Below are 14,257 nucleotides of genomic sequence, written 5' to 3'. Positions count from 1 at the left end.
AAGCATAACAGGTCCTAAGCAGTTGAGTTTGGTAATATATGGGTGGTGGGCAGGGCTGTGTGGAACAGTAATGGAATAGACTTGGGACAGAGCAGAGAGGTGCTTGGCCGTCAGGTTAAACAGTGTGAGTTAACCTTTTTGAGGTAAGAGGAAGCCATTGAAGTCTAGAGCAAGGTGGAATGAGTGAGGGTCAAATCAAGGTCAGGCTAAAACAGGGACAACGTGAATGGCATAGAGTCTTTCAGCAACAACATGAGAGAGCATTTGGAATAAGAAGCTGTTCAGTCTTAACAGTATGTACTGATTTATATATCTCGATTTTCTGCTATTTTTATTTTAAGAACAACTTTTTATAGTTTTTGCCTCCTTACTATAAAAGACATTCTTGTTCCATTTAAGAAAATTGAGGCTCAGATTGCCACAGTGGGGTCTTGAGGTGAGAGTGAGAGGTGAGATTACAACTCTCTATTATGGATGGGAAGGAAGATGTAAATGAGTGTGTGAGATGTGAAGGTTCAGTGAAGGGTAGTGACTAGGCAATGACAAGGTTAAACGGGTGGGCAGGCAGTTTGGGAAAACAGTCTGTTGATTATGCTGAATAAGGATAATTTCAAAAAGAAAGAAGAAACAACAACAGAAAGCTAAGCCCTGGCAGAATAGCTCAGTTGGTTAGAGCATCATCCAGATATGCCAAGATTGTGGGATTTAATCTCTGGTCAGGGCACATACAAGAAGCAACCAATGTATGCTTAAATAAGTGGAACAATAAATATGTGTTTCTCTCTCTCTCTAAAAATCAGTCAATAAAAAATATATTAAAAATAAACCTAGAGCCCTAGCTGGTTTGGCTCAGTGGATAGAGAGCATCGGCCTGCCTACTGAAGGGTCCCAGGTTCGATTCCCGTCAAGGGCACATGCCCGAGTTGTGGGGCTCGATCCCCATTGGGGGGGCGTGCAGGAGGCAGCCAATCCATGATTCTCTCATCCCCCTTCCTCTCTGAAATCAATAAAAATATATATTAAAAAAAACACACCATACACCTAGAAAGCTAATTAGATGTGTGCTTGACATGTGATTGATACCATACCAAGAGTGTACATTTAACCCTGATGGGCTAGGTACGTGTATCAGTCATATTATATGCATGGGAAATCTGAGGCACAGAGAAGTTAAGTAACTTACCCTAGGTCACCCAGTTAAGAGTGATGAAACTGGGATGTCAGCCTAGCTGAGCTCTGAACGACTTTTAACTACTAAAGCTGGATATTGACTTTCAGCTTTCATAGGTGCAATTCAAGTTTCCCTACTGTAGTTTCTAGAGATCCAGGCGGCTAGCGCTTACACGTTATCATCTGACTTGCTGCTATTCTGACTTCTGGGATGTGGAAGGCACCTGACACACTCCCGTTCATGATTCCAAGGGCCAGAGTTAGGGCCGAGTCAAGAGCTGGCCCCAGTGTAGAGCTCTATCCCCCCTCAACTGGCAGGATGATGCAAACCACGATTCAACGGTTGTCTATTAGGCTGGTACCCACCCATCCTCATGGTTCAAAATAGTCATTGTGATGGAGTATTTGTTGAATGTTTTCAAAAATACTTGGAGAGTTATGCTTTAAAAATGTATATGAATACACTGGAGGATGATGGTGAAGGTGCAGTTTTGACATCAAAACAAGCAGGTGCATCAGATATTTAATGAAAGATCAGCTGAAAAAAGCAGATGCAAAGTCACTCTGATGGAAATAGGGTCTAATCCCCAACCCCAGGTCTGAGAGCAGCAGGGGAACAAAATATGGTTACAGATGAACTGGAGAAAGAATGCAAATTTATTGCCTACATAATGATTTCAGGGCTGGTTTCTTTTAAAAGGTGGTTATTATTAAAATACAAAATGATTTATGTTCAGGATTCGGGGAGGTATAGGAACTCCCTTTCTCACATTAAACTTGCAGAGAGAAAACTGGAAGGCTGTATGCTCCTCCCTTGCTAAGAAAGGGTGTTTATTAGCTAGGATGCAATGAAAATTTTAATACTAGTTTATAGCAGGGGACTCTCTCTGGCCTTTCATCTGGATAGATGGCTTTTGTTCCTCTCCTGGATAAGGCTAATTAGAGTCTAATCCTAATTTGTTATTTATCACTATCCAATATTTAAAAAAAAAATCGTAACTGTATTTCTGTACAATTAGGATTAAATTACTAGCTTTAAAGAGTTCCCTCTTTCCTATCTGTGGTACATTAAGTCAATGGAAATTAGGAATGTGCTAATTTGACAACTTATACCATAGCCCTGTTTCCCGTCAAATGTATCAATTTAAGAAAGGAAATATATTTGATAAAATCAAAACCTTTCTTCCCTCAACCCCCCTACTCTTTTTTTCTTTTTCTTTTTGGCTTATTCTGAAGCAATTGTTCCCAGGAAATTAACCCACCAACCGCTGTCAAGTCTGATTCCTCTTTCTGGAGTTACAGCCTTCCTGCCCCTCCATGATGTCTCAGCTGACTTCTCCTCTCATATCCGCTATCCACTTGCTGGAGATTTGAGAGTTAGGATCTGCAGGACTCTTCAACACCGTCCCACCCCCAGCTCCACCCATCGTCTTTACATTTTTTAAAGAAACCTTTTAGATGCTGGTGGGTGGGGCCAACCAAGAGGGAGACAGCAGGTCTGGCCCATCCTTTTTCTGACCCTCTGGGGCCATCTTCCTTCTGGCAATTCTCTTCCCCCATCTGTTTTCCTTTTTCTTTTTCTTTTATGGGGGGCGGAGGGGATTAAAAAACAATCAAAGAAAAGAAGCCAACCCCCCAAATACGTACAACACCTCCGAAGCAAGGCCAGTGTGGTAGAAAATTCTATAGCCCCGTGTAGAGTCATGTGTGACTGTGTGTGCATGTTTACACGCAGGTCTCAAACTAGGAAACGAAGAAACCCGTAAAGGCAGTAAATGGTAGCATGAGACGCTTGCTTCTATTTCATTGGCAAACAAGGAGCTGTTTTGTTTTTCCATTTTTATTGAGATATAATTGGCATGTTTTGCTTTTATTTGAGAGTAATTGCTGCACTCCCTACATATTTCAGTCCATGTTCACTGAGCTCCGATTGACTCCAGGTGTGGAGGACAGCGCTCCTGAGGGCAGCTGAGGACTTGGCCCTTCCCGGTGGGGCTGCCAGGCTCAGCACAGCACTTGGGGCCCACAGTGGCTTTGTCCCCTTAGGGAGAGGGAGGCGTTTCTGCACTATGGGATGTTCAGCACATTTATCCAGCTGGGTCGCTTTAAGGGCTCTTTCCAAGTTGATCTTTCCCTGTAAAACTCCCCAAATTCTGGTGAGCAAATTTAGAGAAGCTGGGGATATTTACATGGCTGTGTGTATTTTTTTTAATCTTTATAACCCATTCATGGTTATTCAGAGTGGACACTAAATTATTTTTTTCTTTCATTTTATTGAAACATAATTTACATACAGTGACCTGCACAGATCTTAAATGACAAGTTTTGACAGATGTAGACACCAATATATTTCTATATATATAATTATCCTAAGGTTCCCTCATCCCTGCCCTCCCAGTCAATACCCCCCCCCCCCCCCCCCCCCGCCACGGGTAATTTTCTTATCTCTAGGGCTTAGTTTTGCCTGTTCTATAATTTCCTGTAAATGGAATCACATAGTATGAACTCTTGTGTTTTTGGCTTCTTTCTCTTAACGTGATGTTTTTGAGACTCATCCAGGTTATTGCCTGTGCAAGTAGGACCCAACATGTCACTAACAGCTTGACTGCGTTTAGACCGGGACAACTGTTCAGCCCATTGGCCATCAGACCAGACCCCCTCTAAATCCTGGTATGTGGTCCTATCTGCTCTCCCAAGTCAGTCTCTTTCCAGGGCCAAGCAAGTTCCTCTCCCAGAACCGCCCAGGCAGCCTGGGGCACCACCCAGATGGCCGAGGGGCCATCGCCCGGGCAGCCTCCCCTGAACAGCTGCCCTCTGCCCCACACCCCTCATTAAAACTCAAAGGAAACTGGCCCCTCCGGAGATCAGAATTCAGGTTCGTTTAATTCCACCCATCCAACCGCACACAACGGCGTGATGTTTTAGTGTTGATCCCAGATATGCAGTCCTTAAGAAAACGTTAAAAGATAATAATTCCAAAAAAAAAAAAAAAAAAAGGTGGGGGGGAAAACACCCTAGGTTTCACGGGCAGGGATATCAGCTTCTGTTGAACCACGATTCCGAATGAAATATTTTCCTTTATTTTTTTTAAATAAACGGAAGAGTCCCTCTCCGCTCCTCGCTCAGAAGGTTTCAAAGGTCGTCACACTGAAGCCTGGGGGCGTTCGTCTCCCCAGCGGCCACGAGAAGGGAGGAGGTTGGAGGGAGGAGGGAGGGAGCACACAAAAGCGAGCCATGCAGAGAGGGCTAATGTTTCCTGTTTGCCTGGAACCCCCTCCCCTGTGTCCCCTCCCCCAGCCCCCTCCCAGCACTCGGGCGGAAGTGAGTTTGCTCCTTTGGAGATTAAAAGGATTCCGAATTCCGATCAGTCCCAATAACCAGCGAACTAAGAGGAGGAGGAGGAGGAGGAAGAGACGGCCAAGCAGAGAAAGAGGGGGGGCTCGCACGCGCGTGCACGCCCACAGCCCGAATTGGGGGAGTTGTGCAAAGCCCCAGGAGGTCAGGGCGCGCGGCGTGAGCAAAGCCCGGTAGGCGCAGCGCGGCCGGGGCCACCCTAGTCTTGCACGGCGACTCGTTTCTGAAAGATGACGCTGGCCGGCGGCGTTGGCCACGAGGCTCCCGAGCTCACCGCGCTGGGCCGTTGCCGGTTCCACTGATTCCTGCGCGCCCCAGAGGAGGCTCCGTCCCCGCGGCTTGGGATCGGAGGGGGGACTGAGGCGAGGGCGAAATGGCCCGATGACAAAGGAAATGTGATCCCCCTTTGCTGCCAAGGTTTCAGAGAGGACGGACGTGAGGAGGAGGAGGAGGGGCGCGGGGCGCGCGCGGAGCTCGGATAGCATTGCACGACGGCTCGCGCGGAGCGGGCAGCGGGTACATCTAATATCTTCCTGCCGATGAATAATTCAGGACGGCCCGCGGGGACCTGCGGCCCCGCGCTGCAGCGCGGCTAAACCGGAGGGGAAGGAGCGCGCGGGAGGCGCCCAGGCCGGGCGAGGCGGGGCACGAGGGCCCTGGGCCGCGTGGGGCGCGCGTGCGTGTTGAGCGCCGGCAGCCGCGGCCAGGCCAGGCAGGCGCGCGGGAGACTCGAGGCGCGTGGGACGCGCGTGCGTACTGCTACACGCGTGCGGCCGCGGCCCGGCCCCTACGACCTGCAGCTGCTGCGGGGCCGACCGTCCTGCAGGGGAGCCCGCGCCCGGCCGTGCGCAAGCCCGAGCGCAGCACGCCGGGCCACCCAGGAGAGTCCCTGGCCGCCGCGTCATGCGGTGGGGCGGCCGGCATCGCGCGGGGGGACACGGGCTTGGCGTCGCGCCGCTCCCGCCTTTACTAGTTTGGGGGAGCCATTCTCTCCCAAGAAGAGACTAAAACTAAATTCATTTCAAGAAAAGCAACGTACCAAATACTCGTCGAACCAAATTTCGCTTCTCCCGCCCGGACTGGGATTGCACAGCGGACTCTACTTTGGAGGACTTCCCTCCACGAGCGAGAAGCTAAGCTCCAGCTGCTCCAGGGAGTCCTCTGACCTCCCTGCCCCCGCTCTCCCCTCGCGAGTCGGGACTTGTTCCGGCGCTCCCGCTCTGCAAGGCACGCAGCCCCCACGTCCTCCGGGGAGAATCTGTGTAGCCTCTGGATAGTGGCATTTAATGCCCGCAGCGTCGGGAGTGGCAGCGCGCGGGCCGGACGCGGCGAGGCCAAGAGGGCCGCGCCGCTCTGGTGCGGGCTCCTGGATTGCAGACCTAATCGATGCATTTTTCTGAGTGAGTCGGCGGCTCCCCACCCACCTCGTCGGCGCTCTCCTCTCCTCCTCTTCCTCTCTGGTCTCCTCCCTCCTCCGGGCCTGGTTGCAAATGGCTTCGTTCCCCGAGACCGACTTCCAGATCTGCCTGCTGTGCAAGGAGATGTGCGGCTCGCCAGCGCCGCTCTCCTCCAACTCGTCTGCGTCGTCGTCGTCCTCGCAGACGTCCACGTCGTCGGGGGGCGGCGGCGGGGCCCCCGGGGCCGCGGCGCGCCGCTTGCACGTCCTGCCCTGCCTGCACGCCTTCTGCCGCCCGTGCCTCGAGGCGCACCGGCTGCCTACGGCCGGCGGCGGCGCGCCGGGAGAGTCACTCAAACTGCTTTGCCCTGTCTGCGACCAGAAAGTAGTGCTGGCCGAGGCGACGGGCATGGACGCGCTACCTTCGTCCGCCTTCCTGCTCAGCAACCTGCTCGACGCCGTGGTGGCCACGGCCGACGAACCGCCGCCCAAGAACGGGCGTGCCGGCACCCCGGCGGGTGCGGGCGGCCACAGCAACCACCGGCACCACGCGCACCACGCGCACCCGCGCGCGCCCGCCTCGGCACCGGCGCTCCCGCAGGCGCCGCCGCCGCCGCCCGCGCCTTCCCGCTCCGCGCCGGGAGGACCTGCCGCCTCTCCGTCGGCGCTGTTGCTGCGCCGGCCTCACGGCTGCAGCTCCTGTGACGAGGGCAACGCCGCCTCGTCGCGCTGCCTCGACTGCCAGGAGCACCTGTGCGACAACTGCGTCCGAGCGCACCAGCGCGTGCGCCTCACCAAGGACCACTACATCGAGCGCGGCCCGCCGGGGCCCGCCGCCGCCGCCGCCGCCGCGCAGCAGCTCGGGCTCGGGGCGCCCTTCACCGGCCCGCCCTTCTCCATCATCTCGGTCTTCCCCGAGCGCCTCGGCTTCTGCCAGCACCACGACGACGAGGTGAGTGCGAGGCGAATTCCGAGGGGGCTTCCCGGGGCGGGGGGGGGGGGGTCGCGTGTGTGTCTTTCCATCCGGGAGGCCTCGCGAAGGGCCGCGGGACAGTCCCAAAGCGGTGAGTGGTTGTTGGGTGGGGGGGTGTCTTCTCCTTTCGGGATGTCTTGTTTTCCCTTTGGCTCCATGGCGGTCCTCGCTACATAGTAGTAGGGCTATGTGTGTGTGTGTCCCAAAACGTGGATCCCCAAACGTGGAGTTACTCCCTTTTCCTCATCTTAATTTTCCGTGGGACAAAACGTGGCAACCGCTTTCTCTAACGAGGCATGAGCAGGGAAGAGAGAGGTGTGTGTGTCAGTGTAGACCTGGTTTCCTAGCGCGAGGGTTTCCGCCGCCCCCGTTCCCGAGGACCCCCCCTCCCCCTTTTTATGGATTTGATTTCCTTATTTGTTTGACAAGGCGAGCATGCTATTGTTTTAAGGAAGACCCGAGAGGGGGGAAGAGCATGTGCTGTGTGTCTGGAGATGCGGTTTCCTTGTGCGGGCACTGCGAGAGGCCTCCCAACGTGCTGAAGTGAGGGCTCTCTCGTAGCCTCTTTCCTCCTTTTTCGTAAAATTCATAGCTGGTGGCTTTTCAGTAGGGCGCATGAGCCAGGAGGAGATGGATGGCTGTGTGGGTGAGGAGTGGAGTGCGCCTACGTAGACCTGGTTTCCACGTGCGCGTTTCTAGGGGGAGGACTCTATTTTTTTGTTGGGACCCGGTAGCAGTCCTCTCCTGGTGTTGTATCTGAGAGCATCTGGATCTTTGAGGACCCAGGGGGGCCCCCCCGGTCTAAAGCGCTTCTCTTCTGCGCTGTTGTTTTCCCCGCACTGGAAAAAAAAACGTGTCCTGCTGCCTGAACCTGCCCTCCTGCCCTTCGGTCGTGGGCCCAGGTTTGCGCCTAGAGAAGCAGAATTGGGGGACTGTACCCATTGCCCTCTCCCAGCTGGAAGTCCCTTGGGCCGCTCCAGGCTGCTCCAGCTTTGATCCCTACTGGAACCGGATTGAGGGGGGGCTCGACTTCTCTTGGGGGGGGGGGGAACGGACCCAGCTGCACGCGGCTAGAACCTGAGGGTTCGCCAAGTCCGAGGGCTGCACTGCACAGTCTTTCGGGCTTGATTTCTCTGTGTGGGCTGTTAAATTAAAGCCTTAGTGTGACACCTTCCACTCCCCTCAGAGCAAAGGGCCGAAAGCTCTGTAAAGGTGGTCGGTCACCTACGCTGTGTGTACTTGCTCAAGTCTTTGCCTTGGACGGAGAGCAGGAGACGGCAAAGGCGTAAAAATCCTAGTGGGAGTTGCTTGCCTGCGAGTTGGAGTGGGCGTGCGTGCTGGTACCGAGCTGGGCAGAGGCTTGCAAAGCGCTGCCTTTTCCTCTCCTAACCTGTTATTTGGGGAGGAAGGCGGAGCTCGATTGCCTGATGTCCTTAAGCCGGCTTCTCCTAGTGGGAAAAAGTTGAAATTTTAATCCACTTGTTGTAGGTGCCTCACTTCATAAAGGTTTATTCTTCTAGGTTTGACGCCGGGGAACAGTTATTCTTTTCCTTTGTTTTTAAGCTTTGAATGGACTCACCTTTAAAGTTTTTCTACACATTCATGGGTGAATGTTTCTCCAAGTATGTTCTTGCGTCACTTCTAGAAAAACGATTGAGCTAAAATATCAATCCGGATCTCCGGAATGGAAAGGTGGGGATTAGGGTGAAATGGGGGTCGGGGGAAGTGTGCAGGGAAGAGGGCAATTCGAATCCACCATATTTTCCTCCTGGGATGCGTGTTGATTGAACCCTCCTTCCCAGCAGTTGATTTTAAATGTCAGGTTTTATTTATACCCCCAGTTAAAGATCCACATACGATTTATTTGGGCTAAAACAGTGGATGCTTAGTGTCACCAGACTTGTAAAAAGGTTTATGCACTTTTTAAATTATAAAACCATTCAGATGGGATGGGAGAGTGTAAAATTCCAAGTGACGCTCCTCTCACCCAGGGAGGTACCTGGATGCCCTGAAAAATCACTTTTCAACATGTGCCTACACTAGGTTAAAATTGTTTGGCAAAAGTGTTAAGATACTGCACTGTTAAACTAAAGGTCCTTTAAAAACATGGAACTTTAACGTTTTGAGCAAAATCTACCTCCCACTTTTTCCATTTTTCATTACAAAAAAAATTGGACATGAATTTTTTTCTGAATTTAGAATGCTAGAAAATTTGAGTTTAAAGATGGCAAACCAGTGCTGTGAATAGAGGAGTAAAGTGACAGACACCATGTTCTTTCATGAACATGGCCTAAATTCTTCCTTTCCTTCTAAGGAAGTGATGGGTCACAGTTTTTAAAATACTGTTCCATTGAAAAGTCATGCTTTTGACTGGCAAAGAGCATGGGGGCACTTTTGGAGGATGGCTGTCCTCTTCTTTGATTGTGACGGACTGAACACACAAACCCAGGTATTTGACTGTATGGACAAGTCTACCTTGATTTTTAAAATGTCACTGGAGGCAACTCAGCAAAGCAGCACAACAGGCTCCATTAAATAATTCAGGGTGCTCTAGCCTTATGGTGACTGATGCCACCTGACCTTGGGAAGGAGGGTTGACGCCTGGCTTTTCTCCTTTAATTTTAGGGCGGGTGTACCTCCAGCAGTTTGTCCCCTCAGGGGTGTGGGAGGCTTTTCTCAAGCACCCCCCACTCCCCCAGCGCAATGGCTCCTCTGGATTGGCAAATTGTTGTTTTGAGCGCTTGATTCAAAACAACTTTAAAACCTAACATGGGGGGTGGGGGAGTTGGGGTTTCCAACAACATGGTAAGAATTGCTTGCTTTCACGCACTTTGGCTCATAAAAAAATAATAGTTTGGGTTTTCCCCTAGTTGTGTGTCTGGATGGTCAGCCTTCAGTCCAAAAGGCGGAAGGCCTGCAGGCCCCGCGGCCCTGCGGACATCCAGGCCTGGAACTGGGCCGCGTTCCCAAAGAGGCCCCCAAGGTAGCCTGGCTGTGGGCTGAGGGCCTGCCCCTCCGCCAGCCTGGCGCCCCCAACCCACCTCCGCTCTGGTGACGCTGCTGGACCTGTGGCCGCTCCTCACCCGGCGGACACCCTAGGAAAAGGGTCTGCAAGGGTTCACGCGTGTTTGGGGTGGGGGAGAAGAGTGGCGGGGAGTTAAGTGGGACTTGAGCGCCTTGATCGCCCTGCCCCAGCCACTCCCCAGTTGCCCTTTAATGCTGTGTTATTGGCACTTAGGATCCTAGTGAGCCCTTTGCTGCCGTGGAGGTGACACTGGAGCAAAAAACTAGGGGGACCAGGGTGTGTGTGTTGTGTGTTAAAGGGCTGGGTGTCAGGACTCTGTAAATGGTGGGAAGCTGAATGTGGTCTAAGTGTGTTCCGGTTTCCAGGAAGGCCCTGTCACTAATTGTGTGTGTGTGTGTGTGTGTGTGTGTGTATGTGTGTGACACGCTTGCATCTTAGCCAAGACAAACATTGTAGCCCATCTTAATCGAAGATGGCAATGTTGCTTCCAGTTAGGCAGGCCAAGTGTGGGGTTTTCCTGAGTCCCCTGGATAGAAAACGGGGTGCAGATGTTTATACAGTTAATATCCAGTCCCCTCCTTGGGCTTAAAAGAAAACCCCACAAACTTTGGAAAGAGAAGTTTTAGAATTCCAACCAGATAAGATCCTGGCTATTGAACCATCTTAGACTTGGGGACTACCTTTCCCTGGGAAACCTTCAAAAATCAGCCTCAAACCACTTTGAGGAAGGCGGGTTTGCTGCCTAAAGTAATTGGATGTGGAATAAATTCTTGTTTTGTGTCTTATTTGGAATAAGTCACTGTGAGTGGGGGATATACCTGTGTTGGCACCAATATGCGTATTTTTAAATTGTGTATCCACAGTGTCTGAGCTTTTTCAGGCACGCATACCCAGTGTATGCATGTTTGTCTTTAAATTATATGTGTAAATTATAAAACCTATACCAAAAGACTTTCTGTGAGAACAGGAGAAAAAGTCAATAGAAGTGCGAATTCTGGTATTTCTGCACTACATTTTTGACCTGCTGTACCTATAGGAATTAGGTGGACATGTCTGCTTAATGCATACATCTCACCTATTTGCCAGGAAACCAAACTTTTCGTAACTTGGAAATACACTGGAGGTGGCTGCTCTGAATTGCGTTCAGCAGGTTTGTAGGTGGAAGTCTGTTGAAGGAAGAAAATGCTCGATGAAAAATATATGGAAGAGAAATGTTACTGATTTCTTAATTTCTTATCCTTGAAGGCATTCTGTTTGTGGGCTTTTAAAAAGTCACGTTTGAGCTGGGGAATGTGCCCGCGTAGTTCATTAAAGTGCATAGGGAATGATCTTATCAACATGGATCCCGGCGAAAGTGGGCCTTGCTGAATTTGGCAAACCTTGGCTCCTCAGGTTGCCTTGCAGGCAGGCATAACCCCAGCCTCGAAGTGTGCCGGTAATACCTGAGATTGCCGGTGCATCAGCACTGCCTTGGGGGACCTTTTGTGACTTTTCCCTCTTACAAAGAGTCAGCTACATTGGTTTTTCAGGTTGCATAGACTTCCTTTGGGTCTACAGGACTTTTATTTCCAATGCTAGGAATATATATTTTGGAAACCATGCAGATACTTTAGGAAGAAAACAGAGCAGGCACTTTCTCCCAGACTTCAGTTCTTCATTTGATATTACTACTATATGCTCTCCAGGATTCAGATGTGTTCAAGTTAAGTAGTTGTACGTGGAACAAAGAAGTCTTGACAGTGTTTGCAGAGTGAGTAAAATTTCCTTTTTGCACCAGAGTTCTTCCTCCCATTTTAGCTATTTATAAATTTCAGGACACTGAAACCAGCATTAAAATGTGTAGTTTCTTTAAAGCACTACCTAAAACGGAAGCAACTTTTCTCTTCATATGTAAAATTTTCGAGCGGAGCTGTTTCACTTTTTGTTTGAATTTTTAAAACTTTGCCTATATATATATATATAGGGAGTTAGCTTTTGGGCGAAAGCTATGAATGAGGTGAAGTTGTTAAAATTTATCCTCTCCAAATTTTTTTTCCTCTGGTGCTAACCTAAAATCTTACCATTTCTCCATCCAGTTACACAGGGCCAGATTTATTTTAGATGTATTATTCTTAGCGAATGAAGGACCCCTTGGTGTCATTCTTCATGACACTTTTAAGCAAAAGGTTGAGATGAATTCTACCAGGCAGGCGGTTTTCCAAGTGTAGTGTTCCCTCTCCACTCGCCCATAGCCCATAACGCTGACAAAGAGTTAAAGGCTTGGCTCACGGAAGGCTGTTTTTTGCCATCTCTGTTATTTTGGAAGAGAGCAAGAGGAAGATTGATAAAGGATTACAGTTGCCTAAAGGGAGCAGGCAAGAAACCACCCATTGCAGCCCACTCGGTTCCCCCTTCTCTTGACCTTTCAAGCATTGTGACTTGCAAGAGGAAGCTTGATCCATCTTTCCTCTTAAGTTGATGCGACCTCGTGCTTGTTCACTACTAAATTATTCTCCTCCCTTTGAGGTTTTGTCTGTACTTACAAACGGAGTTGACTGGAAGCAGATTGACTGTTTTGACTGACAAGACTCTGACTTGTTAACAGAAAAACTGGGAGGGGCGGGGGCTGAGCAATTTACATTTTTGAAACTATTTGATGTAAGCCTTATTCCACTGTAATTCCTTCCCACCTCAGATGCCATCTCCAGCTGCCCTCCTGTTTAGTAAGTGCTTGCAATGGGCGTTGAAGGTAGCCTGAAATGAAATGGGGGAAGACTCCAGCTCCTCCTGGGTCTCATCTCCCACTCAAATCCTATTTTGGGAAATCCATACTTATTATTTTTTTGTTATTAATCCTCACCCAAAGATGTTTTCCCGTCGAGTTTTAGAGAGAATTGAAGGGAGGGGGAGAGAGAGAGAAACATCGAGATGAGAGGATTGGTTGCCTTCTGCCGCTCCCTTACCAGGGCTGGGGATGGAGCCTGCAACCGAGGTACGTGCCCTTGACCAGAATCGAACCCGGGACCCTCCAGTCCGAAGGCCAAGGCTCTATCCACTGAGCCAAACCAGTTAGGGCGTGAAATCTATATTTAATCTGAAGTTATCAGGCCGGTATTTTGTTTTGTCCTCCTTAATGTAGAATTTCTTAAAAACTAATCCCAGACCTTTACCTGAGCACCAGTTCCCACCAAGTGAGTTTTTAGTTCATCTGTATAATGCTCCCAGATAAATAATCACTAGGTACAGCACCCTAAGAGAGTGGTAATTTTTAGTGATAAAGTTACTGCTTTCAGCAAATTGAAAGTTGTCCATTTTGGGAAGGGGGGGAGGCTTGATAAAGAAATATGAGGATAATTTTCAATTGTGAGTATTTACCTGGACAGGCTCCTGCAGAATAGCACATGCTGTCAACTTAAATGGAATTGGAATGAAGCGGAGCAGTATACACAAAAGATAATTAAGTCAGTCAAGGTTCGTAAGACTGAGGGCATCCCCTTATAGCTTGGCCACCCTGGGAATTTTGAGGCCCCTGAGTGGGCTTTGTAGCCTGAGCTGGTTGGTGAGGAACCCCTGGGAATGAGAGAGGAACCCCTGTGCCTTCCTAACATGTGTCAACAGCTGTATCCTTTAGTTGTTACTTCTGGGAAGCCTGGCCAGCCGTTTCCTTCTAGCCTTAACCATTTGCAGTTACACATGTTCTTCTTGAAATGTCAGTGGGCTTTGGGAATGTCTTTCCTATTCTGACTTAATTGGGATAATTATAAAAACTCTATTATATATATATAAAGAAACCCGCACTTAGATTTTGTTGCTAAACATGGATCAGATATGACTACTTCAGCACAGGTGTTTTAAAAACGAGAATTGTGAATAAGTGGCATCAGCAGGCATAATTATGATGTGTTCGGACCATGTCTGTAAATTTTTGGTCTGTGCCCTCTGTTTCTTTTGAGATCAATATCAGAGGGAGCTATTTCTTTCTCACTTGGGATCATCTATCTATAGGCTTGTACTGAAGACACACACACATGTGTGGGTAAGTGTTAGCAGAAAAGGATAAAAGAAAGTTTTAGTAGTGGTTGGAAAAAAGGTTTTTGTGATGTTTCTTATTAAAGGTGTCTATTTAGCTTTCCTGGAGCAACTCGGACAATGTGATTCTAGGTTGCGTTCTTGCTCTGCCTCAGTTTCCTCATTTGTAAAATGGCAGTGCCACTTTTCAGTGTTCTAGGGATTAGCGGTAACGCGTCTCAGCAGTGTCCCCTCATAGAAGGCAGTTGTCAACATTCATAATAGTTTTATTACTCAGCTACATATTAGGGGGTATAGAAGCAGACCCTTCCCTCCCTCTCCCCTCCTCTTT

At 49.6% G+C, this 14,257-nt stretch overlaps 1 protein-coding gene across 1 annotated transcript in view; it reads left to right on the top strand.

Moving 5' to 3' along the window:
• The first annotated feature begins 4,492 nt into the window (after nt 1-4,492).
• The window catches only part of TRIM71 (tripartite motif containing 71), a 70,606-nt gene continuing 60,841 nt past the window's right edge, over nt 4,493-14,257 (top strand). The window contains exon 1 of the mRNA XM_079794444.1: nt 4,493-6,872. Within this exon, the coding sequence (XP_079650570.1) occupies nt 6,015-6,872 (858 nt within the window). The 5' untranslated portion in view covers nt 4,493-6,014. The remainder of the gene's footprint in view (nt 6,873-14,257) is intronic.

The sequence above is a fragment of the Cnephaeus nilssonii genome (genome assembly GCF_951640355.1).
Source record: "Cnephaeus nilssonii genome assembly, chromosome: 17".
NCBI classification, from domain to species: domain Eukaryota; kingdom Metazoa; phylum Chordata; class Mammalia; order Chiroptera; family Vespertilionidae; genus Cnephaeus; species Cnephaeus nilssonii.
The sequence above is the reverse complement of the archived record's forward strand: the minus strand, read 5'-3'. Positions and strand labels throughout refer to the sequence as shown.